Below are 24,990 nucleotides of genomic sequence, written 5' to 3' on the forward strand. Positions count from 1 at the left end.
ATCATGCAAAAGTTGCATGACGCTAGAAATGAAGTAAAAAAAGGGGGCCTATAACAATGGGAAGAGCGAGTGAGTAGTCCAGGCTCCTCTAGAACCCAGAGCCTGAGCAAGGGCACCCATTTCTCCTCCCCCTGCCAAAGATCCTTCCCCCCAGACTGCACTGCTACCCCCCCCCCCCCAGAGTCTTCCCCAATAAACACCACACTCTTCTGCAACAGTGCTGCCAAATTCCCAATTCTGAGGCTTCCCTCTAGACTATGCAGGTTTCTAAATGTCACGGAATGCAACTCCAGGCAACCAAGTGTGTGTGCGTGCGCGCAAACAAGGAAAATGCGCAGGTGTGGGATGTAACGGCACATGCTAGACATATGAAATACTATTACGATGATGAATATTTATATACTGCTTTTCAACAAGAGTTCTCAAAGCAGTATAATACAGAAAGACAGTAATAACTAAAAATAGTTCCCTGTTCCCAAAGGGCTCACAGCCTAAAAGGAAACACAAGTAAGATACCAGCACCAGCCACTGGAGGGATGCTGTGCTGGGGATGGACAGGGCCAGCTGCTCTCCCCCTGCTAAATCAAGAGGGTCACCACTTTAAAAAGGTGCCTCTTTGCTCAGTTGGCAGGGACTTACTGAATACTCACCTCCTGGTTACACTCATGGTCCATTGAAGAGTCCTGAGTTTTCCTTTTTAAGAAGCCCTCCCTCTGCTCTTGGAGCAAGATGGTGTCCTGGTCCATGGAGTTCAGTGCCCCTCCACTTTGGCCAACTTCGAACATAGGAAGCTGCCTTGTACCTTGGCCCATCCAGCTCAGTATTGTCCACCCTGACTGGCAGCAGCTTCTCAAAGATTTCTGGCAGTGGCTCTCCAAGGTTTCCAGCGGGAGTCGCTCCTAGCCCTAAGTGGCTTCTGCCCCGAATCTTTTCCAGAAGAGAGTGTGTGCGGTCACACACCAGCCAAACTTACCCCGAAGACCCTTCGAGAGCCTTGGAAGCACTCCACACACAAACCGGGCTTTGTGGTACGGATTCTAGCTTATCTTGACATATGTCCAGGTTTTTTAAATGCTGGTTTTAAGCTACTCTTTCTGAGCAAATGGGAGAGGCACTGATGTAGAATCATTAGCATGATTATAGGCATATTCTCTTCAGAAATGGAGATCTATCTCTGCAGGTGCTCTCTCTCTCCCCCACCCATTGGCTAGAAGGAAAACACGGAGTATGCCATGTGGACTTGTTTCAAAGGAAAAGGGGAGCGGGGGGGGGCTGCTTCCCTCAGTGCTGTGAGTGTACTTCGAAGTGACTTCACTCAACGTTTACCCCAAAGCCTGAAGCCAAGTGCGAATAACTCCCAGGAGATGTGAGTAAGTGAACTGGGTACCTTCTGTTTGTAGGCATACAGATGCTCCTCCACTGAGAGATGGCCCCATCCCCTAAGGGAATTAACTTACAGTGCTCACAGATGTAGTCTTCCATCCAAATGCAAACCAAGGCAGATTCTGCTGAGCATAGAGGACAATTCATGCTTGCTACCACGAGACCAGCTCTCCTCCCCAAATATAAACATCTTATATTTATTGCCACTTCTGTAGCCCCTTTCAAAGCTTTGATGCACAACTCTCAGGCATGATTCATCCTGGTCCCATATAAGCAAACAGAAACACATTTGTTCCCTCTAACAGCAATATTTCCATGTTACGAAGAATTGAAACGCCCGGCAACCTTTATGCCCTGAACCCCAGCCCTTAAATCCAGCTCTGCCTACAGGGAATGACTCTGTTGGATTGCTTCTCCCCATGAAGCCACTGAAAGAAGCAGCATGGTTTTGTTTACTTTATTTAAAACATTTCTGTCCCAACTTTGTACTAAAAAAAAAAAAATTGTCCCCAAGGCAACCCACAACAAGCAATTTAAAAACGGGATTCGTAAGTCCACCATAACAGAGGCAGCAGCCATTCAACAAGAGATGAACAAGAAGCAATGAAAATGAAATACTGCTCAATGCATGGGCGGGAAAAAAAGTTTTAAAACTGGTACCTACAGGATTTTAGCTTGTATTATGTATTTTTTATTTAAAATAATCTGCTACTTTGGACTCAAAAGTGCCCTAATGTGGAATAAAATCTATTAGTCTGTTTAAGAGAGCGCTTTCCTCTTCATGAACCCCGTCGCCTATTAAGCTCATCGGAAGAGGTCCAGTTACAGTTGCCACTGGCTCATTTGGGGGCAACTCAAAACCAGGCCTTCTCTAGGGTTGTCCTGAGGCTCTGGAACACAAACTCCCAAAGGAAAGCAGAATCTCCTCATCTCCGGTCGTTTTTTAAAACCATTTTTGAAAACACACCTGTTTCATCAGGCTTCTTGTTTATGATGTTTTGAAGTTTTATTTATGTTAATTTTCATCTGTTGATATGGTTTTATAGGCTTTGGTTGTTGTTTGATTGGATTGTAGATTTTATACAGTGCGGTATATAAATACGACAAAGAAATAAGATACAATAATTTTAAAATACAATATAAATAGCACTTGATAAAAATAGAAAACACAAAGAAACCCATCTAAAGATGCAACCAACTACAGGGACAGTGTTCCCTCTAAGATGTGTGCACATGCATGCGCTCACAGGTTTTTTTGATGTCCGCTCAGTTAATTTTAGATCCCGCTCAGGTGGAATCAGGAATGCCCCACTCTGAATGCACGTGCTCACATACTGTCTTGATACAGCCGCCCAGAACACTGCACACAGATGAAAAAAAAGAGAGAACACACTGTACAGGGAGATTAAAATAATAATAATAAAAAGAATTCAGCATGTCCAGGGGAACAACGCTAGCCAGTGCTGAAGGCTCATTTAAACAGAATGGTCTCCGCCTGCCATTTCCAGAAGGTCAACACGGAAGAGGTGGGGAGGAAATTCCAGAGCTTGGGGGCCACAGTTGAGAAGGCTCTGCCCTATCTAGCCACCAGCCATACTTCAGATGATAAGGAGGCATAGAGCACAGCCTTTCCTCTGGAAATCTCAATGGGCGGGTGGGCAGGCAGGCAGAACATGGGAATTGGTGGCCCTTTTGTAATGGAAATCATATCAGGAAGGTGTCCAATGAAGATGCCTAGGAAAGGTGTTCCACAGTCAGAGCACCACCATGGAAAAGGCCCTATCGCTAGAACAATGACCTCCCCGCTGAAGGTGAGGGGTGACCAGAGCAGAGCCTCGGCACAGTTCTCAGTCCACTGGCAGATCCATATGGGGGCACGACACTCAATAGAAACCCTGGACTTAGACCACTGGAGGATATTAAAGGCTCCTTTAACTGTTCCGAGTGTCGCAACAGCTGTGTAGTATTCACGCACTGTGTGTTCAGAGTGAGGGAAGTTTTATTCTGTACTTGCTAGCTAAAGCTCCAACCCCTTTGATGGAAGGGAGGGGGAAAAGACAGAGGGTTAAAAGCGTTTTCCCATCTCTGCTCACCACACTTCCTAAAAATGGCCCTCTCCCCAGTAACATGGCAGCTGCGTAGGGGATACAATACCCTGTCTCCCCTCCCCTCTGTTTCCTCACTGTCTCTTTTCAACTGTAAGCACCTTGGAAGCAGGGACCTGCCTATGTAACTCTGTACACCAGTGGGGCAGCCCGTTTGTAAAAATACCAACAAATACATTTACAGGAAACAAGGTTGTTGCTAAAAAGCAATAATAGCAGAGCCTCAGGTCTTTCCCATCACTTGCTAGCCGGTTCCTTAACTGGAAATGTCAACGATAATTGAACCCAAGACCATCTGCATGGAAATTAGGTGTTCTGCCTCTGAGCAATGCCCACTTATTTTAATATAAGCAATCAAAGTACTACATGGGATACAGCAAAGGGGGAAACATATTAAACCCAGCCCTACCTGGAGATGCTGCCAGAGGGTGAACTTGGGACTTTCTCCTTGCCAAACAGATGCTCTGCCACTGAGATATGGCTCCATGGCCTAAAGGCAGCATCTTATAGGATTTGCATGTAGTCACCCATCCAAATGCAAACCAGGGCAGACCCTGCTTAGCAAAGGCAGGCAATCCATGCTCGCTAACAAGACCAGCTCTCCTCCCCTTCCCCAACAAAGTGCAAGAAGGCCACATAGTTGCACAAAATCCTGAAGTTGCACTTTTGTGCACGCACCCCCTGTATTGTAAACAGATGAAGGAAGAGGTTGCCCAGAAGCAGGAGCTTGTTGCTTTAGCGCAACACTAGTCTGGAACCCAAGCTCCTGACAATAGCTGGACTAGCTAGCACAGCATTCTTGTTCTTGTGCAACAAGGTGCACAACCTATGCTGCACCTCCTGCTGGGTAGCTTCTTCCTACCAAAGATCCATTTAGCCCAGCAAACTGTTTCCAACAGAGGGCAGCCAGATATTTCTGGAAAGCTCACAAGCTGAGCAGGGCATGAAGGTAGGAGCACTTCCTTTTTGTTTAGCCTGACCTCCTGGTATCCAGAGATACACTGCTTCGGAACATGGAGGTTCTGCTTAGCTATTGTGGCTTTCAATATGCTCCATGAATGTGTCTCGCCCCCTTTTAAGGTCATCCAGGGTGAGGCCCATCACCACGTCCCGCAGCAGTGCATCCTCATGACACCCACCTCCAACCATCGGAACCTCCAGTTCTTTGAAGAAGCAAGAGGATGAACAGAAGAACTGTTCACGTGAGTGTCTTTTCAGCTTTGAGGAGTGGGTGTGCTCTTCCTACAGGAAATCCATGTTATTCTATTCAGTACAATTCCCTTTGCTGTGGACAGAAACACTTTCAAACACAGTCAACACTGTGCTGGTTATTGTGGAGGGGAAAGTCACAGTCTGTGCGCCTTCTGAAGGATCCTTAATGAGCACACTTTGAAATAATGGAGAGAGAAGGTTGCATGTAAAGTGTATGAACAGCATGGGAAAAGCTATGTGCGTGCACGCTCTCTCTCGCTCTCTCTGTAGATCTTTTGGGTTGTAGTCATCACATATTTAGCTAAACTCTTCTCCGGGCACAGACCCTCCACTCTTGTAAAGGTACTTGCCATCACTATGTCTAGTAACAGTAAACATTTAATGTGCAAAGAAGGGCATCTCTTTGTCATTAACCTGCATGTATTCCCATTTCAGTGCATCACTTTGCATGCAAAGAAAGTGTGACCAGTTTTTCTCCATACCCCTTTTGATTTTAAGAGCAGGCATACACACAGCCACACAACAGACAACACTGGATATAACTTACTCGATCCCTGTACTGAGACATTTTGTTTCAGGTCGATACTTGTAACTTCCAGGTGGTGCTCTGGCAACCCAAGGTACTGGCCATAAAGATGACTGGATGAATGCTCATATTAGGGTCATTCAGTGAGAGCAGCACTCCGGACCGGAGCAGAGAACATCTAGCCCTGTATCCCGTTTTCCATAATGGCCACTCAGTTGCTTTCCCAGAAAACCCTGGAATCGAGGCATGAAGGCAATAATACTTCTCAACAACTGGTGGGTGGTATACTGCCCGTGATCATGGAAGTTCCATGTAGCCATCATGACATCTTGTGGCATAAAAACCCCATAAATGTATTGATGGGCTGTGTGAAGAAGATACTTTTGCCTTTCCTGAATATACACTGCAAATCAGTTTCTGTGAGTGCACCCAAGTTCTAAAAAAACCTGAGAACGGGAGAGATCCTTTCTATCCACTTCCTCCACACTGTATAAGCCTTTGCTGTGTCCCTGTCGCTGAATGGCTATAACACAAACATTCATCCCACCATCTTAATGGACAGTACCTTGGGTTGCCAGATCACAACCTGGACAAAAGTGTTGTATGGACCTTGCAAAACACTGTTGCAGTACAGGGAACAAGTAGGTTATATCTAATGCTGAATGATGTTAGTCACACAATAAATTGTGCATGCATGCATGCAGGCATACATACAATGATTAACAGATTCAGTGCACAAATTCCCCCTTCATTCCTCAGGAGAGGTCACAAACATAAAGTTGATTTTATCATGGGAGGTAAGGGAGGTTAACCTCCACACCAAGAGCTTAAATGCATCAATCCCCTTCCCCTTCAGAAACACAAAGCTGTGAAATGGTTGGTGTGGGGGTGGGGGGAGGAGTTTCACACACTTTTCCCCTCTCACAAGCAGAAGGGGTTATACTTTATGGAGTATTCTTCAAGCTTAGAAATTTCCCACTCTTTTTGTTCATTTGTTCCTTCCCCCCTTCCTTGTGACCGAGTTGCATTTGCTCTGCCCACCTACTTGTCTGTAAACTGTACTCTGAGCCCATGGACATTCTGTCCCATTGACTAACATGGGAGCAGTTTGGGCTTGTTTGTTTTTGGTCCCCTTAGGGTTTTTCCCCCTTCAGATGTTTTGCACATTCCAAGTCTGCTGGTACCTCCCACTTGCACTCCAGTTATTTGTCCATAAGTATCATACATTTTCTAGCTCATTTGGAAATAGATATAAGATGCATTTAAATCCCCCAATTCAACAAGAGACATGGCATCTCCAGCTTCTCCCACCTACTCCCTTTGTGCTGTCCACTCTGTCCCCCTCACCTGCATTGCAGCACACAAAGAAAGCTGCTCACCACAAGAGGCAGGAGGAAAGTGAATGAAAGGACCAGAAACTGGAAAGGGCAGAAGAAGCTGTAGTTGTCTCATCTTCCATTAAATTGGTGCTTTCAAAAGCAGAACACAGATCTGCGACTGAGAACTGGCCACCTCGCAACTGCCAACATGCCTGCAGCGATGTGCAGAGGGACATTTCCCCATGAATCGAGTTAGGGAGATTCACTGTTCTTTTAGGACAATGAAATGCTCAAGGAGCCTTTAGCATAGATCTAGGGCAGGTAAGTTATTCTATTGGAACTATTACAAGTTGGCATAAACCTGGAGTGCCTATAAAATGTGGCATGGAGTAATAAACGTAGAATCCAAGGAAATAGGACAACCTCACTCTAGCAAGTGAGGCTGAACAGAGAGGCCAGAATAATTAGCCAGAGGGAGGGGATTTATTAGAGTGAGAGGATTTTATGATTAAGGAGCAAAATATGCTGGGCATAGGGGAGGAGGCCACACAGCTCCATGGTAGAGAATCTGCTTTGCATGCAGAAGGTCCCAGGTTCCATCCCAAAGAGCTGCCGCAAGTCAGTGTAGCCAATACAGAGCTGGATGGACTGCGGGTCTGACTCAGTATCAGGCTGCTTCATGTGTGCAGAGGAAAGGCTTGTATATTGCAAAGATCCTGGAAAGGAAGAATGGGCGAAGCATTTCTACCATCCGGTGTCAGCATTCTTTAACTATATTTATTTTTCAATGTTTTTGGTGCTTTTCCAATCAGATCTGAAAGGACTTTACATTTTTAAAAAAACCAAACACCTCCCAATTAAATGGATAAAACCAAAATACCATTCTTGTTCAGTGCAAAGAGCACTCATCAGGCATAGAGAATGAACCTCTCCACTCGCCATACCCTTTTTCTTCAGAGCTCTCCTTGGCTTTGCCCCCTCTTCTCTCTCTGCCCTCCAATCCTGAGACTCCTCTGCCTGCCCATCATCTTCACTTGCCTGGTTCCCCCACCCTCTACTATCCGAGGGTCTCCTGCCCCCTCTACCAGCTCTGCCCACTCCCCCATGCTGCCTCTGGAAGGTCCCCGTAACGCCACCTCTCTCGCTTCCTCAGCAACTGGTCTTCTCCATCCAAAGCACAGCATCCCTCCAGTGGCTGTTGCTGGTGTCTATCTTATGTTTCTTTTTTTAAGATTGTGAGCCCTTTGGGGATGGGGAGCCAGTTTATTTGTTTGTTTGTTTGTTTATTTAGATCTATGTACACCACTTTGGGAACTTTTGTGGAAAAGCAGTATATAAATATTCTTCGTATTCTTAGAACCCAGCATCCTTAAAACCGACCTCCTCTGTGAGCTAAGAAAAGCCCTGCTGGATCCCTGCTAGTCCAGCATCCTGCTTCTTCATGCTGTGGCCAACCAGGTGATCGGGAAGCCCACAAGCAGGGGGAAAAGAGGGCAACCACCTGCATGTCCAGGCATATGCCACCCTGATCATGACGGAGGTATGCAGCAATCAAAGCTAGTAGCAACTGCTCTGCCATGAATTTGTCCAATCCCTTTTTCAAACCTTTAAGATTGCTGGCCATCGCTACATTTGATGGCAGTGAAACTCCAGAGTTTAACTGGAGCATCAAGCAAAATCCCTTCGTTCAAAGGGTCTCCAACTTGACAGATGTTGTTAGACTACAATTCCCATCACCTCCAGCCACAGCCTCTGTAGTCCTGGGGAGTCAAGTCTGAGAACCCCAACTTAGTTCCTGTATCCCACTATAACGAAATACAGATAAAAGAAGGAAATTCTTCTCCTGTTTATTCCTGCAAGCATTTCCCTCCCCTTCCTCTCTCGTCTCCCCTGTGTTGGGTTTTGGACTGTAAGCTCTTCAGGGCAGGGACCCATCCTCATAAAGAATCATGCAACAAATGCAATAAGTACAGAATTCAAAAGTGACACCCCTGCTTCCTGCCCCCGTAGGGAGGGTGGCCTTGCACTTTGACATGCTGGACTCAAGCAACCTAAATCAGATGTGGGCAATTCTCAGTGTCACAGCACGGCCTGTAGGGCAGGCCTGCCTTTCTCATTATATAATAGCACTCGAGACATGGTGGTGTGGTGGGGCGGAGGGGGAGAGAAGAAACCAAATTGACATGGGTATTCCAGGATCTCAGCAATTCAATAAGGCTCGAGAAACTAGGTCAGTCTTCTCAGAGAAAACAGGCGATTAAGAGGCAGCCTCAGTGAGGGGCCGGGAATTTACTTGAGATGGACAATTGGGGAGAGAGTCAATTTAAGAAAACACATTCTGTATTGTGAACTCTTTTCCAGAGAAAGAGCAGGTAGCAGTGGAATCCCACCTCCTTCCTTAGAAAATGTCCAATTAGAGAAGAAGCTACCAGGGAGAGCAGATGGGGTTGAGCTGGTCTTGAGGTAGTGAGCATAAATTGTCCCCTTTGCAAAACGGGGTTCTCTGTGGTTTGCTTCTGGGTGGCTTTTTACATGTGAGCACGGTCCGTTGTAAGATTTTCCCCTGGGGAAAAGCTGGTCTGCTTTTCCCCAGGCAGAAGGTCCCAGGTTCACTCCCTGGCAGCATCTCCAGGTAGGGTTGGGAAAGACTCCTGCCTGAAACCTAGGAGGGCTGCTGCCAGTCAGTGTAGACCACACTGAGCTCGACGGACCAGTGGTCTGACTCCGTATAAGGCAGCTCCCTAAGATCCTAAGAAGAAGAGTTCCCCCGTCAGAGCTGACAATTCCTTTCCCAACAAAAGCTGTGACTACTATGCTGCATTTATAACAGGGACGTTCCAAAGTGCTAAACATATAATGGACTGGGTCTCACGATCCGTGAGACCCGGTTTGGGGCGGTGAGCGGGAAGAGCGGGCTAAGCCTGCTCTCCTCGCTCATGAGCGGGGAGGGAGCCCTGGGCAGCCGGATCGGCCGTTCACACAATTGCTGGCTCCAAGACGGAGCCGGCTGGGGAGCTTGGGGGCTGCGTGGCCCCCGGAAGCCCCAGTATTTTATTTATTTATTTATTTATTATTAAAACTTTTATACCGCAGGGCATACTGGGGAGACCCCTGGAGCTGGGAGGCAGCTTTTTGCTTCCCCTCCAGGGTTCTACTCATGAGTAGGCGCAGTGCAAAGCCACGCTGCGGCTACTCACGATTCTAAAAACCAGGTTTGCGGAGCACTCGCTCCACAAACCTGGTTTGGGGGCAGGGGTTCTTGAGCGGATTACCCACTCCAGAACCACCAGGCTCGGCTGCGAGCCTGGTGGTTCTGACAACCGGCAAAAATCGGGCAAGGGGCATATCTCACCGTGCTCACACGTCAGTTGCCCATTCAAATGCAAACCAGGGCAGACCCTGCTTAGCAAAGACGAATCCTCGTGCTTGCTCCCACAAGGCCAGCTCTCCTTCCCGTAACATTTCACTCAGCCTCCTGTGCAAGAACGAACGTACGTCTTCCCCGCTGGCCCGTCCCAATTTCCCTTGAACTCCAAAGAGCACGCAGACGCTGGCTTCCTCCCTGCTTCCAGGCCGCCCCAGGCAGTCCGCTCCGACTTCTCCGCAAAGGGCATCAACATGCTCAGCAGCACGCAGCTGCAGTCTGCTCCCTCTGGCTGGCACAGGAGGACTGAGCTGGCAGCCTGGCCGCCCGGCGACAGAAGAAACAGACGGCCCAGGCTCGCAGAGGGCACGGCAGCTCAGCAGCGCCTGAGAGAGTGGTCAGGGCACTTAACCAAGCCAGCCGCCAGAAGCCTGGCAGCAGGAACGGCGGCCATGGGGCAGGCAAGCCCTCTGGGCGGGGGCTGTGGCCGTTGCCGCCACACGAGCAAAGGAGAACTGCCACAAGCTCTGCAGAAGCCGAGAGGAAAGCGCTCCACTCCTGCAGTGCCTTCCCACCATTCGAACTCGGCTGCAGAGGTGTGCCACTGCGCTGGGTTCGAGGCCTGCTCCTGGCAGCGGAGCTCTGGGTCTCGGGCCGACCTGGAGATGCTGCCAGGGAGGGAACCTGGGACCAGGGGCTCCTCCAACAGGGATTCCCAGATGTGGTTCACCACAACTCCCAACATCCCTAGTTGCAATGGCCTTTGGCTGGGGATTCTGGGAGTTGTCGTCAATAACATCTGGGAATCCCTGTTGGAGGGGACACTGCTTGGGGCCTTTTTTGCACACAAAGCAGATGCTCTGCCACTGAGCTAGGAGCCCATTCCCAAGAGCGTTCATGGAATTTAGGATCACAGGAAGCTGCTGCCTACTGAGTCCAACCAGTGGTCCATCAAGTTCAGTATTGCCTACACAGACTGGTAGCAGCTCTCCGAGGTTTCAGGCAGGAGTCTTCCCCAGCCCTACCTGGCGATGCTGCCAGAGAGGGAACCTGGGACCTTTTGCATGCAAAGCAGATGCTCTGCCACTGAGCTGCGGCGCCATCCTCTTAACAGGAATATCTTAAAGCAGACAGCACTCGCATGTATTCGCCTATCCAAATGCAAGCCCAGGCGAACCCGATTTAGCAAAAGGGAGGATTCATGCTTGCTATTGCAAGACCCACTCTGTGGCTGGGGATGATGGGAGCTGGAGTCCAACGACCCCTGGGGGCCCCAGTTCCAGAACTCATGGAGTACAGTCTACGGAGGAGACAGCAACCTTGTTCAAAAGCAGTGTGGTGCAGTGGCTAGAGAGGTTGCTCCAAGTCCGGGGTTCTCAACCGTGGGTCCCCAGATGTTCTTAGACTACAACTCCCATCATCCTCAGCCACAACAGCCATTGGCCATTGCGGCTGGGGAAGATGGGAGCTGTAGTCCAACAGCATCTGAGAACCCCTGCCTAAATGGTAGACACACTACTTCAAACCAGCATTCTCTTTAAGGCATGCACATGCGCAGGCGCTCACAAGTATTTTTAATGTCCGCTCAGTAAATTTCAGATCCCGCTCAGGTTGAATCAGGGAGGCGCCACTCTGAACACACATGGTACACACACACTGCCTTGATACTGCCACCCAGAACAAAAGTCATTCCATACACAGATGGGGAAAAAACAAACAAACCCAATCAGAGGGAACAGTGCTTCAACCCCCTGCTCAGTTCACTAGGTAGGTCTGGGTCAGTCACTGTCTCCCAATCTTACTTTACCTTGTAAGGTTCCGGTGAGGAAAGAACTCCGTCACTCTCTGAGCTCCCGAAGGGAAGGGCAGCACAAACGTAATATACAAAAGCAAACCCTGCGCTTTTCAAAACGAGCTCCTCAAAGGAGGCAAACCACCCTTGCAGCTTTAAGGCACCACTCCGTTCTCCATTAAAAGCAGTCACTCCAGCCTCCGGGGAGCTCACACTGCCTGAGGAACAATTAATTAATTAAGCTTTACAACAGCCCTGTTGGACATTATCCTATAGTGTTAAGAGCCTTTGCGAGTTCAGCGGTTAACAAGAAAGAGCGATTTGCTTTCCAATTCCTAGCCCTGAGTTTGCTACCGTTGGCAGAGCTGGATTTTATAGTCATTCCAAACTGCCAGTCGAGTTTCCAGCAGCAGATCTCTAGCACTAAATCAAATAGGGAGAATGCTCCTTGCACAATCCCACTTTGGCACTAGCTCAGGTCTGGGGAAGATTCTGGACAGATTTCTCGCGGGTTGTCCTTGGATGAATCCTCAAGGTCGCTTGACTGCAGCTTAATCATTAGCATCTTTTAACCACCTTCCTGTTCCCATGACGAAGTTATTTAAGAGTGGTGAACTTCTGGATTTCCTTCGCTCTATCCTTTCAGTTCAGGTTTAGCGATGAAATGGGGACTGTGCTGTGTTTCGGGGGCGGGGAATTGGGCAAAACATTTGGAGAGCTTACGCAAACATTTTAGCGGAGGAATTTCACCAGAAGGTGAGAAATCCTTGTAATCCTTCATAGATTACTTGCTCTTAAAACCGTGTCCAATGCAGTGAAAGATACAAGAGGTTAGGGGATAAGGAAGAATTGGATTTCATTTCTAATGGAAGAAATAAGAGCCCTAAAGATTGCATGCCAGGCAGCATTTCAACAGGAACAGCTTTGCCCATGATCGTAGGGAAAGTTGCATGCACCTGTTGCATTTTGGCCTGTCATGCAGCTGTTGCAAGACACTTTATTTGGGAATAAAGGTGCCTAACCCTAATCAGCTCTCCATACCCTTTCCCTGAGGCTCACAGAATTGGAAAGAACAATTTCTCCCCTTGATCCTAATCACATTTTACAGGCTCCGAGCATCACCATTGTTAAGACCACATCCCTTCCCTCTCCTCATTCTAGTCATGAATTCTCCTCGCTGCATTTCCAAACCCCAAGATTTGGCAAACAGAATAAACTGGAAATATAAATTAGATGTATGCCACAATGCACACTTTTCTAATGCAGTTGATTTGAAGGTGTTTATTTTATTTATTTTAAGTTCAAGACATCTAGACCTGCTTGCCCACCACAGACTTTAAGAATAAATTTAATGGACTCGTAGCTCTGGATCTGCACAAAAGTAGTGCTTGTGTGAAGTCACAGCTAATAGGTTCAGTTGCTTGCCTTATTAGGGAGAGGAACCCTACCTCATGCTTAACACCTGCCTGCTTGCCTGCAGAAGGTTCCAAGTTCCCTCCCTGGCATCTCCAGATACGCCTGAGAGAGACTCCTGCCTGCAACCTTGGAGAAGCCGCTGCCAGTCTGTGTAGACAACACTGAGGATGTCCAAGATGGACCAAGAGTCTGACTCGGTATATGGTAGCTTCCTGTGCTCTTTTTGGGGCAGGTCCCAAGTTCAGTCCAGTTAAAAATGAACTTAGGAAACAGGATTGGGGGAGAATCTGTGCTCCTATCCTGCCAGTCTGAGCAGAAAGATGGATCAATATAACTCCACAAAAGGCAATTTCATGTGCTCATAAAACTGCATTTGCCATGTTGACATAGACCACTTTAAATCATGCTGAATGCTCAAACAGGTTCTTATCAGAGAGAAAAAAAGATGCATCCCTGTAACATTTACTGCATGGGTTCAAGTGTGGGTCCCCGGATGTGGCTGGACTACAACTCCCATCATGCCCAGCCACAACTAAAACCAGTGTGGTATAGTGGTTAGAATGTTCAACTAGGACTGGGGAGACCTTAGTTCAAATCCTCATTCAGCCATGAAACCTACAGGGTGACTCTGAGCCAGTCACTTCTCTCAGTCTAATCTACCTCACAGAATTGTTGTGAGAATAAACACAACCATGTTGGAGGAAGAGCAGACATATGTAATAAAAATAACCCCCTTACTCAGTTCAAACAAAATACCAAACCATCATTTGTACTACCTATAGATTAGCACCTAAGCATAGTTTGAGCTTCCAGTCATACAGAAGGCAAATCCTGGTTTTGCCTGCTGTATGAACAAATCATGGAATTGCTAGACTGCTTTAGCTTTGTATCCTCAGCTTCCAGCTTCATAGGAACATAGGAAGCTGCCTTATACTGAGTCAGACCATAGGTCCATCTAGTTCGGTATTGTCTACACAGACTGGCAGCGGCTTCTCCAAGGTGGCAGGCAGGAATCTCTCCCAGCCAGGGAGGGAACTTGGAACCTAGATGCTCTTCTCAGATCGGTGCCATCCGCTGAGGGGAATAACTTACCATGCTCACACATGAAGTCTCCCATGCATATGCAACCAAGGTGGACCCTACTTAGCTAAGGGGACAAGTCATGCTTGCCAGCACAAGACCAGCTCTCCTCTCTAAAAGCTCCCTGGAGCAGAGAAAAGGCTATAGCTCTGGCTTGTCACCAATCCAAACCAGGGTTAACACAAACCATAGTTTGCAAATCGGTTTCACACGATGGTTTCAGATGGTGGTTACCTGTGAACAGTCAGGCAGCTACAAACAGATGGGAAACAGATCTCAAACAGATCTCAGCTGCGTGGCCAGAATGCACTGTAGAAGATCAGAGTGAGAGGTGTTGCCCAGATCCAGCCACTGTTCCCTCTAACAGGGATTCCCAGATGTTGTTGACGACAACCCCTGGGATCCCCAAGCAAAAGCCATTGCAGCTGGGGATTCTGGGAGTTGTAGTCAACAACATCTGGGGATCTCTATTAGAGGGAACACCTGGTTCCAATCAATGTTTTAGTGGGAAGAAGACTGCGTGGATGGGCTGAACTTCTAAACATAGGAAGCTGCCTTATACCGAGTCCTTCTAGCTCAATATTTTAATGTGTTTTTAACGTGTTTTTATCTATAATTTTTATCTTTTTTATGAATTTTAAATGTGTTATATTGTATGTTTTAATTTTGTAAACTGCCTAGAGATTTTTATACTAGGCGGTATATAAATGAATGAATGAATGAATAAAATATTGACTACACAGACTGGCAGTGGCTTCTCCAAGTTTGCACGCAGGAGTCTCCCCAACCCTATCTTGGAGATGCTGCCAGGGAGGGAACTTGGGATCTTCTGCATGCAGGCACTCTTCTCAGGGCAGCCCCATCCCCCAAGGGGTATATCTTACAGTGTTCACATGTAGTCTCCCATTCAGATGCAAGCCAGGGTGGAGCCTGCTTAGCCAAAGGGACAATTCCTGCTTGCTGCCACAAGAGCAGCTCTGCTGAAGGTTTCTTGCCCTGGTGTAAAGGGCTGTGGGTTACTCTTCGGATTAAGAGAGCTCTATAAATGTAAGATTGTACACAAGGCAATCTGTATTAACCTCTCTGTCTGGATTCCTTCCACTTGCAGCTTTTCTGCAGCGTATTCAGCACGCATCAACAGATGGCCCTGCTTTGTAAAAACAAGCCAGCAACTAAAAAGAAAAAGAGAAGGGTGCAGATTTCCTCTTACTATGCACCTAGAGTGACCATATTTTCCTTGGCACAGCTCTTGTGCCTTTAACAGCTCTTCAGCCTGCAACAATATAATACATATCACAGGGGTAGCGTCTCCTGTTGAATGTCTGTCTGTCACATAATTGTTTAAAGCATGAGCCTGCCAGAAAAAAAGGATGAGCCTTCCAGAAAATGGGAAAACAGTAGGGAAGTTGAAGGCACCACACATCTTCCCCAAAGCTATGGGAAAGAAAGTCCGTCCAAATTCCTGCCTCATTGTTCTCCTTTACCTCATTTTTTCCATCCTGGTTTTGATCAAGGTCACATTCTCACACTTCTGAATTTATGCCTGCTAACCATGAGGTCTGGAAACTTGGCTTTCAAAAACACGGTAGAAGAATGCACAGCAGGGTTATCCCGAACCCAACAGGTACCTGCTGGCAGCTCAAAGACGGAACACCGAACTATCAATATAATACAATGCTTTGGATCAATGGCTGTCCCCAGCTGTTACTACTACGGCAATGAATATTTATCTACCGCTCAACAACATAAGTTCTCAATGCAGTCCACATAGAGAAATAAAGATGGCTCTCTGTCCCCAAAGGGCTCACAATTGAAAAAGAAACATAAGGCAGATACCAGTGACAGCCACTGGAGGGATGCTGTGCTGGGGTTGGCTATGGCCAGTTGCTCTCCCTCTGGTAAACAGAAGAGAATCACCACTTCAGCCCCTAGCACAAAGGCAGGGCTTCTCCAACTGGGGCCCCCAGATGTTGTCGGACTGCAACTCACATCAGCCTGCTGATGGAGTGATGGGAGTTGTAGTCCAACATCTGGCCCCCATGTTTAAGAACCCCACACTAATGGAAGAGGTTGGTGCATTGCACAGCCTTGTGTGCGCCTTGGAGAAGATCTTCCACTAACAGTTGTACAATAACACAGGGCACTGCAACTTCTTGCCACTCCACAAACCTCTTAAGTCTGCACAATTTCTCCCATTGTGCCATCGCAACACTTGTCTGCAGGTCAACCAGTGCCCAGCCTGTCCTCAACACCAGGCAGCTCACGGTAACAGAAACATTAACACCCCTCATGGGGCAAGAAAACAATGCCACCAACAACCGATTGTCCTCCTCTCCTTTCAATAAACGTCTTTGTAGTTCCTTGAACCACCTCCCCGGCCTCCATCCCAACCCACGGGGCGGACACAAATATATACTTCCCCCCACAACGCCACTGCCATGCAACTCTTCTGCCACAATCCCAAGCTGCAGACCTTTCCTCAGTTCTCTCCATCCCTGCCTCTCCTGGACTCTTCACACATTTCATGGAACCTGCATAAAGCGGGGTAAGATCACAGCTGCTCACCTTTTCCACCTTAATGCACATACATAGGAAGACCCTTGGTCCATCTAGCTCAGTATTGTCTTCATAGACTGGCAGCAGCTTCTCCAAGGTTGCAGGCAGGAATCTCTTTCAGCCCTATCTTGGAAATACCAGGGAGGGAACTTGGAACTTTCTGCTCTTCCCAGAGCAGCTCCATCCCCTGAGGGGAATCTCTTCCAGTGCTCACACATCAAGTCTCCCATTCAGATGCAACCAGGGCAGACCCTGCTTAGCTATGGGGACAAGTCATGCTGGCTACCACAAGACCAGCTCTCCTCTCCAATACATTAGCTGTGGAAGAGAAGCAGGAACTGGGGCTCAGCCAAAGTAAACCCACCTTCCGCCACCCTATTTGCACAGTGGGGGATGCTTGACTAGCAAGCAGAAGGTTGCTGGTTCAAATCCCCGCTGGTACTATATTGGGCAGCAGCAATACAGGAAGATGCTGAAAGGCATCATCTCATACTGCATGGGAGGAGGCCATGAGAAACCTCTCCTGTATTCTACCAAAGACAGCCACAGAGCTCTGTGGGTGCCAGGAATCAAAACTGACTTGACGGCACACTTTATTTGCAGGAAGGAGAATTGGTCTTGTGGTAAAGGTAAAGTGTGCCGTTGAATCGGTGTTGACTCCTGGCGCCCACAGAGCCCTGTGGTTTTCTCTGGTAGAAAACGGGAGGGGTTAACCATTGCCTCCTCCCATGCAGTATGAGATGATGCCTTACAGCATCTTCCCATATCGCTGCTGCCCGATATAGGCGTTTCCCATAGTCTGGGAAACATAGCAGTGGGGATTCGAACCGGCAACCTCATGCTTGCTAGGCAAGTCATTTCCCGCTGGTCTTGTGGCAGCAAGCATGAATTGTCCCCTTTGCTAAGCAGGGTCTGCCCTGTTTCACATTTGAATGAGAGAGACTACATGTGTGAATACTGGGAAGAGCAGAAGGTTCCAAGTCCCCTCCCTGGCAGCATCTCCAAGATTGGGTTGGGAGAGACTCCTGCCTGCACCCTTGGAGAAGCTGCTGCCAGTCTGGGTAGACAAAACTGAGCTAGATGGACCAAGGGTCTGACTCAGTATACGGCAGCTTCCTATGTTCCTGAACTGGGGCACTTTAGTGATTTTTCAAAGAGGAGATATTCAGGGTAGGCCAAATCTGCCGGCAGCAGAGTGCTCCTCCCAGTCAACACTGTTTTTCCTAAAAAGCCCCCCCTCTGGGCGATGCTACATCTCTGCCCAGCCTAGTTCAGAGGCATGCGGGGGGGGGGGGGGAGAATGCCAACTGCTGGGAGGGGCCCTGCCTCCACAAAACAGGCCGAGGCGAAAGTCAAAAGGGCAGCAAAAAGCTAGGCTGGCGACGGGCCCCTTCTAGCTCCAAGACAAAAGTTCTCACTGGAAACCTTTGGGCCAGTCCTAACAGAGCCTGCAAGATGGTCTGCACGATGCAGCAGCCACCTTCTGAAGCTAAGCAGGTCTAAGCCTGGTCAGCGTCTGGATGGGTGACCATCTGGGAACCCTCACGTACACGGCCTTGAGTTCTGTGCTGGGAAGGAAAGGAGGAGAGCAGTGTAAGGCACTACAACTTGTTTCCCATTGCCTGCACAAAGCCTGTGTGTACCTGCACGTGTGCTCTGCCACAGGTCGTGGGGCTGGGCCTAGCCATTTGCTCCCAGTTTACATGTGCTCAATGAAGGAGTCTTCCTTTGGGTTTCCAAGGAATGTGCAAGACCTGTCTAGAGAGATGCTGGAAGGACCATGCCCACAGCATCTGGCACCTGCAGCGGGGTGTGTGTGTGTGTGTGTGTGTGTGTGGGTGGGTGGGTGTTGAATCGAGCAGGAGTCATAGCAGAACCGAATCCGACTTGCCCAAGGTCACACAGGAGCAAGGAGGGAAAGTCCCAGCGCAGGCCACTAGGCGATCCTTCCTCACATTCTCATAGAGGGCTTTTGGCGGCAGCCAGGTTTGCTAAGCCGATGAAAAGCTCTTTTGTTGCCGGTTCAAGTAGCCTGCGCTTAGTAACACAGAGGCAGCGGAGCCGTGCCAGGCCAAAGCGTCCCAGGTTCTCTCTCCAACCACCCCAGTTACCTGCTTCTCAGGAAGGAGGGCTTGGAAGAAGTACTGCTGCTGGCCATAGTAGTCCAGAGGTTTCCCCAACTTTGGGTCCCCTGGATGCTGTTGGACTACAACTCCCATCATCCCCAGCCACAATGGGGATTTTCACACGTGCTCAGTGAAAGAGTACAGTGTCCTCCTCTGGTCTTCAAAGAAAACTGCAAGACACAAACAACTATCTGATTACATAAGGGGGAATGAAGAGGTGCGCTGAGGGACACCATTAGGGTAGGACTATACCTGCTCTGGGGGTCCTACGACTCCAGCCACTGAGAGCTGAGCGGGACCCCTTCCCTTTCTGCACAGCTCCACCCCAAGTTCTGTTTTCTGGTCGCACCAGAGTGCGACAAAACCTTGAAAGGTGGCTATATTTATATTATTTATTCTGACTGCAGTTTTAAGAGGGCCGCGAAGCCGCTTACAATGTTTATCATTTCTATGTCAGCAAACATAAGACGACTGTAAGCAGCAGCCATTCAAAAGGGACACAGAACGCTGTCCTACTAGGTAGGATACGTGTGGTGAGAAAGCCTGTTCGTAGAAAACTCTCATCTTAGGTACTGAAGTTCACAGAACAGCTAGGAACCATAGGAACAAATACCAGAAACTGCCTTCTACTGAATCAGACCCTTGGTCTGTCTAGCTCAGTATTAACTGCACAGATCGGCAGCGACTCTTCAAGGATTCAGGCAGAGGTCTTTCCCAGCCCCACCTGGAGATGCTGCCAGGGATTGAACTGGGGACCTTCTGCATGCAAAGCAGATGCTCTCCCACTATCTGCAGCCCCTCCAAAGATTCTCTGTCCCTCAGCCTAACCTACCATATAGAATCACTGGGAGGATAAAGAGAAGGTTGCCTCATCCATGGACGCCTTGGAGGAAGAGGCATATCACAGAATCTGAATTGGAGAGTTGGAAGGAACGTTGGAGCCGGTCTTCAAGTCCAACTCCCTGCTTGATGCGAGAAATAAATGTCACAGGGGTTCCTGGGGGTCGCAGTGTTTGCCCTCCACATAGAGATGCATTTCACACATGCTCTACCTGGCATCCCTTGGGGTGGAGGTCAGGGCACTTAAGTGTCAGGGTAGTAGCGGGTGTATTTCAGCCCCACTGCAAAGGGTAGCTTTCCATTTGGAGCCCAGGGACTGAACTGCAGCCATTCACTTATACAGGAGCAAATCAAGGGTAAAGCCGAGACAACACAACTGAAACGACTGGGGCATTTGTTCCTGGCTACTCGAGTGTCTGGGGCAGCCCCCAAGCAATCCTGAACAACCCCTGCTTGCATGGCCATGCCCTAGGCTAAGCTTTTTAAGTCACACGACAATGTTTCTGAACAGTAGGATCTGGCTTTTCAATGTACAGCTCAATGAAATCCACGCGGAGCTGGGTGACTGAGTCCAGGCACAGAAAAGAGAAGGGGTTCTCAAGCATGGGTGAAACTCTAACCCCAGATGTCGCTGGACTGCAATGGAACAAGCAAGAAGTGGCAACAGACTGCTATGTTTCTATATGATTTGGGTATAAGAGGAAACCTTTGCCAGAATTTGGATTGTTTGCAAGAGAGAGAGATTCTAGTGCACCACAGAAGATGACCCAGGTGGAATCTGAATGTGTATGGCTATTAAGAACCAATGAAGAATCATCGGACATTTTTCTACTATTTAAGGCTGTTTATGGGACTTTCCTCCCTAAACACGAAGGCTATACTATGCAGAATTCTTGCATGTGGAACCTATGAGTAACTACTCTGGATTACAGGGCTTTAAAGTGTGGGACCCCTGCTAAATGAGCAAAGAGGCACCCTTTAAAGTGGCAATTTGCTTATATTGAGCAGGGAAGAGCTAAATATGCTATCTAGCCCCAGCCCAACATCCCTCCAGTGGCTGTTGCTGGTGGCTACCTTGTGTTTCTTTTCAGATTGTGAGCCCTCTGGGGACAGGGAGCCATTTTTAGTTGTAGCTATTTTTCTATGCTTTGAGAACTTTCGTTGAAAAGCGGGATAGAAATATTTGTCGTTGTAGTTCATAGTAGTAGCAATTTCATTTTGTACTAAAGGTTTTATATGCTGGTTATTTGTATTTGAAACATTTTATATTTGGTATAGGGTATTTGGGGATCGTTAGGTTTGTGTTGATTCCTTAGAGCGATGGTTTTGCAATCTCTCTTGAGAATATAGTAAAGCAACACTTCATAACTTTTGGAATAACTTTGGAATAATCTTTTTAGTGGATGTAGGGTTTGTGTTTGTGTAAAGGTTGGATTACAACCCCCATCACTTTGGGTGCCAGAGGCCACTGTGGCAGGGGATGATGGAGGTTGTAGTCCAACGTCATCTGCGGAGCCAAACTAGAGAACCCCTGGAATAGAGATTTCAGTAAGCTAAATGGCTCAAAGCAGCCCTGCGCTGCGATCTCCACATTCCTCAAGCTGCTGCCTGCGGTTACATATTCCTGTCATTCACAGGGACAGGGCTGCACACATGCAACAGCTCCAGCTTAACTGGCAAGTGCATTGCAGCTTAAAAACAACAAGCGCACTGTACCCCAGAACGCTTTCAAGCATTTGCCCGTTTTCATCATCCATCTAACATGCAAAGCAATAGGAGACCTATCCCATTCCTACTGCCAAGAGAGAATGGGAGCCTAAACACATTTACTAGGGAGTGAGCCCCATTGAGCATTGTGGGTCTTACTTCCGAGCAAGACATGCACACAGGAGTGTACTGTGGGACTGGAAGAAACGCAAAGACAAGGGAAATTTGGAAGAGATCCAACAGCAGTTCTGACCACAGAGTGTCAAAAACAGTCTGTAACAGCCTCCCATGCGCGCACAGTAAACACAGCTCAGTAACTTAAGGCAAGTGCATCAGTAGATGGTCCTGTCTCCATACAAAGTCGTGTCCTCATCCAGCTGGTATTGCTACCAGCAGGGAGACCAAGGGAGCCAGAGTCTGGCAAGAGCTTAAATGGAATCTTACACATATGTGAACTTTTGCAAAATTTCACTACATTAAAAAAACATTCCTTGCACAATAACAATAGAATCCTGTTGAGGAATGTTAAGGATCAACTTGTCAAATTCAATCTTTTTATAACCTTATTCACATATGCTATGTCCAGCACTCCTACAAGTGTGCAGTGTACACAGGTACAGTGATTCACATGTTATGTCAAACATAGGTCCGGTGGTACACTTCTGATTTGTGTCCTGCATTTGAGGGGGCCTGTACCCGGGTTCATTTTTAAAATGAACGCAGGTACAGCCATTCACATGAACAACATGAGTGTGCAGACATCTGTACACTTGTACAACATAATATCTGAGCATGGCTAAGAGCACCCCTAAAACCAATGGAAGGGTAAGTTTGGGGAGCGGGGAGAGAAATCCAGGTTTGAATGTCTGGAAACAGATTCAAGGCAACTTTGAGGATTAGCAGCAAATCTGTAGTACCCAGGAAGCCAATGTCTTGAAACTGCAGACCCTTCCAGTGGTTTGTTTATTTTTTTGCTTTTGTTTTAAAAGGAAGATCCATGGGGGCAGGGCTCTAGTGCATGCCAGGAGAAGACCCTCCCCTCTCCCCTGTGTCCCTAATTCCAGATGTGCTAGAGCCGATCAGTTACTCAGGTGTGAAGGGAAAGGCACTTATCACATGCTCAAGAGCCCTTCTTGAGGGCTACTTTCAGTGTACTATTGCTGAACAGCAACAGCCCCTAGGACAGGGCTGCTCAACTTTGGCCCCCCAGCTGTTTTTGGACTACAACTCCCATAATCCCCAGCCACAGTGGCCAACAGCCAGGGATTATGGGAGTTGTAGGCCAACATTTGCAGGAGGGCCAAAGTTGAGCAGCCCTGCCCTAGAATCATGCAAAGCCCAAATCTGATCCACTAAAACTCGACCCCTTGGGAATTCTCCAGGGGGCAAGAGCACAAGTCCACAAACATGGGGATTTCTCCATGTGGAAAAGGGGTGGTGGTGGTGGGGGGGGTGCAGCTAGGTGAGGATTTGAGCCCAGGTCCTGGAGATCCAAGCCACACACTAGATCAACTACACTCAACCCCATTTAAGCATGAAACTCACTGGGTGACTCTGGGCCAGTCATAGGAAGCTGGCATATACTGAGTCAGACCCTTGGTCCATCTAGCTCAGTATTGTCTACCCAGATTGGCAACGGCTTCTCCAAGGTTGGAGGCAGGAATTTCTCTCAGCCCTGTCTTGGAGATGCTGCCAAGGAGGGAACTTGGAACCTTGTGCTCTTCCCAAAGAGGCTCCATCCCTTAAGGGGAATCTCTTCCAGTGCTCACACTTCTAGTCTCCCATTCATATGCAACCAAGGCAGACCCTGCTTAGCTAAGGGGACAAGTCATGCTGGCTACCACAAGACCAGCTCTCATGTATCTCTCAGCCTAACCTAGCTCACAGGGTTGTTGTGAGGATAAAAATAAGCATAGACACCATTCTGAGCTCTTCAGAAGAAGAGCGGGATATAAATGAAATACATACAGACATACCACAAGTGTTTTTCTCAAGCCTCCCTTGGTTACTCCACCCCACGAGCCCAGAGACCCCAGGAGTGGAAGGGCAAACGACCCCATCCTTGCACCTGCAGCCAGTTGCATCCATGGGGGGTGGGTACAGACAGGGGGGAAACATGAGGAGCAACTTCTTGTATTGGGAGGGGCACTTTGGGGGATCTAGGTGATTAGGTCTGGCCGGGAAGGAATGGAGTAGGAACATAGGAAGCTGCCATATACTGAGTCAGACCATTGGTCTATCTAGCTCAGTATAGTCTTCACAGACTGGCAGCAGCTTCTCCCAGGTTGCAGGCAGGAATCTCTCTGAGCCCTCTCTTGGAGATGCTGCCAGGGAGGGAACTTGGAACCTTCTGCTCTTCCCAGAGCGGCTCCATCCCCTGAGGGGAATCTCTTCCAGTTCTCACACATCAAGTCTCCCATTCATATGCAACCAGGGCAGACCCTGCTTAGCTATGGGGACAAGTCATGCTGGCTACCACAAGACCAGCTCTCCAGGAGTGAAAGGAGGGGGAAATGCTTGGGTGTGTGTATCTGCACCGCTGCACATGGGCAAGAGCCAGGGGTCCTGGACCCTGAAAGGAGACCAGTGGGGGCATCAGGGGAAAACACAGAGGGGCAGAGTGCATCCATGCGTGGGCGAGCTGTGTCCCACGTGAGATATTTCTGAAACAGAGATGGGGGCGGTGGGGTGAGCCACTTGTCTGCCCCCCTCCCCGAACCAACTGCCCTTTAAAAGGATGGAGCGAGGAGAATTTGGGGAGATGCGGCTCGCCTGCCTTCCCTCTTGCGCGCCCAGCGGCAGCCGCCCACCTGCCTCGTCCGAGCCAGGCCCCCGAAGGACAGGAGACCCCCTTCGCCCGCTCACACACACCCCCCCCACCCGCCCCGCTCCCTCCCGCACGGAAGCAGGACAGAAGCTCGCCCTTACCGCGGCAGGAGCGCCAGCCGAGCAGCAGCACCAGAAGCGGCGGCAGCAGCAGCGCCGAGCAGCGCATGGCGAAAGGTCCGGGAGGCGGCGGGTCTCCTCTGCGCAAAGGGCGCGACGCGGCGGCGGCGGCGGCGGCCGGGCTGCCTGGAGCCTTCCTCGGCGAGAGCCCGTGGCTGGGGCAGCCCTCGGGGGGTCAGAGGAGGGCGGCGGAGGGGCTGACAGGTCCACGCTGCTTCCCGGTGCCCACTGCCGCCGCCGCCGCCGCCGCCACCTCCTTTGTCCCCTCCCGACGTTCCGGGGAGAGCGCGCCTTCCTCCGACACGCTGGCTCCGGGCAGCCCTCGGAGGAGTCGGCGCCGCGGCGGCAGCTGCTTCCTCCAGCCTCCCCCCTGCGGCTCCGGGCTCCCTCCCCAGCCGGGCACGTTGCTGCAGTGGCAGCAGAGCGAGCGAGAGACTGCGCGCCGGCTGCTGCCTTTGTTCGCGGGCGCTTCTGACGCCTCCGCAGCTGCAGCTGCTGCCCGGACTGAACTCTCGCAAGCAGCTGCCCAAGCGCCGCTCGAGGCGGAGAGGGAGACAGAGCGAAAAACCCCCTGGCTACGCGGCTGGCCCCTCATTGGTCCTCCGACTCACAGCCGGC

At 49.1% G+C, this 24,990-nt stretch overlaps 1 protein-coding gene across 3 annotated transcripts in view; it reads right to left on the bottom strand.

The window, feature by feature from the left end:
* PODXL (podocalyxin like) overlaps positions 1 to 24,487 on the bottom strand; it is an 86,115-nt gene extending 61,628 nt beyond the window's left edge. For 2 of the 3 annotated variants that reach the window (XM_053254839.1, XM_053254838.1), the window contains exon 1: positions 24,355 to 24,487. In XM_053254839.1, the coding sequence (XP_053110814.1) occupies positions 24,355 to 24,421 (67 nt within the window). In that variant the 5' untranslated portion in view covers positions 24,422 to 24,487. Of the gene's footprint in view, positions 1 to 11,716; positions 11,821 to 24,354 lie in introns of those variants that run through there. The other variant, XM_053254841.1, reaches the window with a different exon arrangement.
* Between the last annotated feature and the right edge of the window lie 503 nt (positions 24,488 to 24,990).

Source organism: Hemicordylus capensis, chromosome 5, assembly GCF_027244095.1.
Source record: "Hemicordylus capensis ecotype Gifberg chromosome 5, rHemCap1.1.pri, whole genome shotgun sequence".
In the NCBI taxonomy this organism is placed as follows: Eukaryota; Metazoa; Chordata; class Lepidosauria; order Squamata; family Cordylidae; genus Hemicordylus; species Hemicordylus capensis.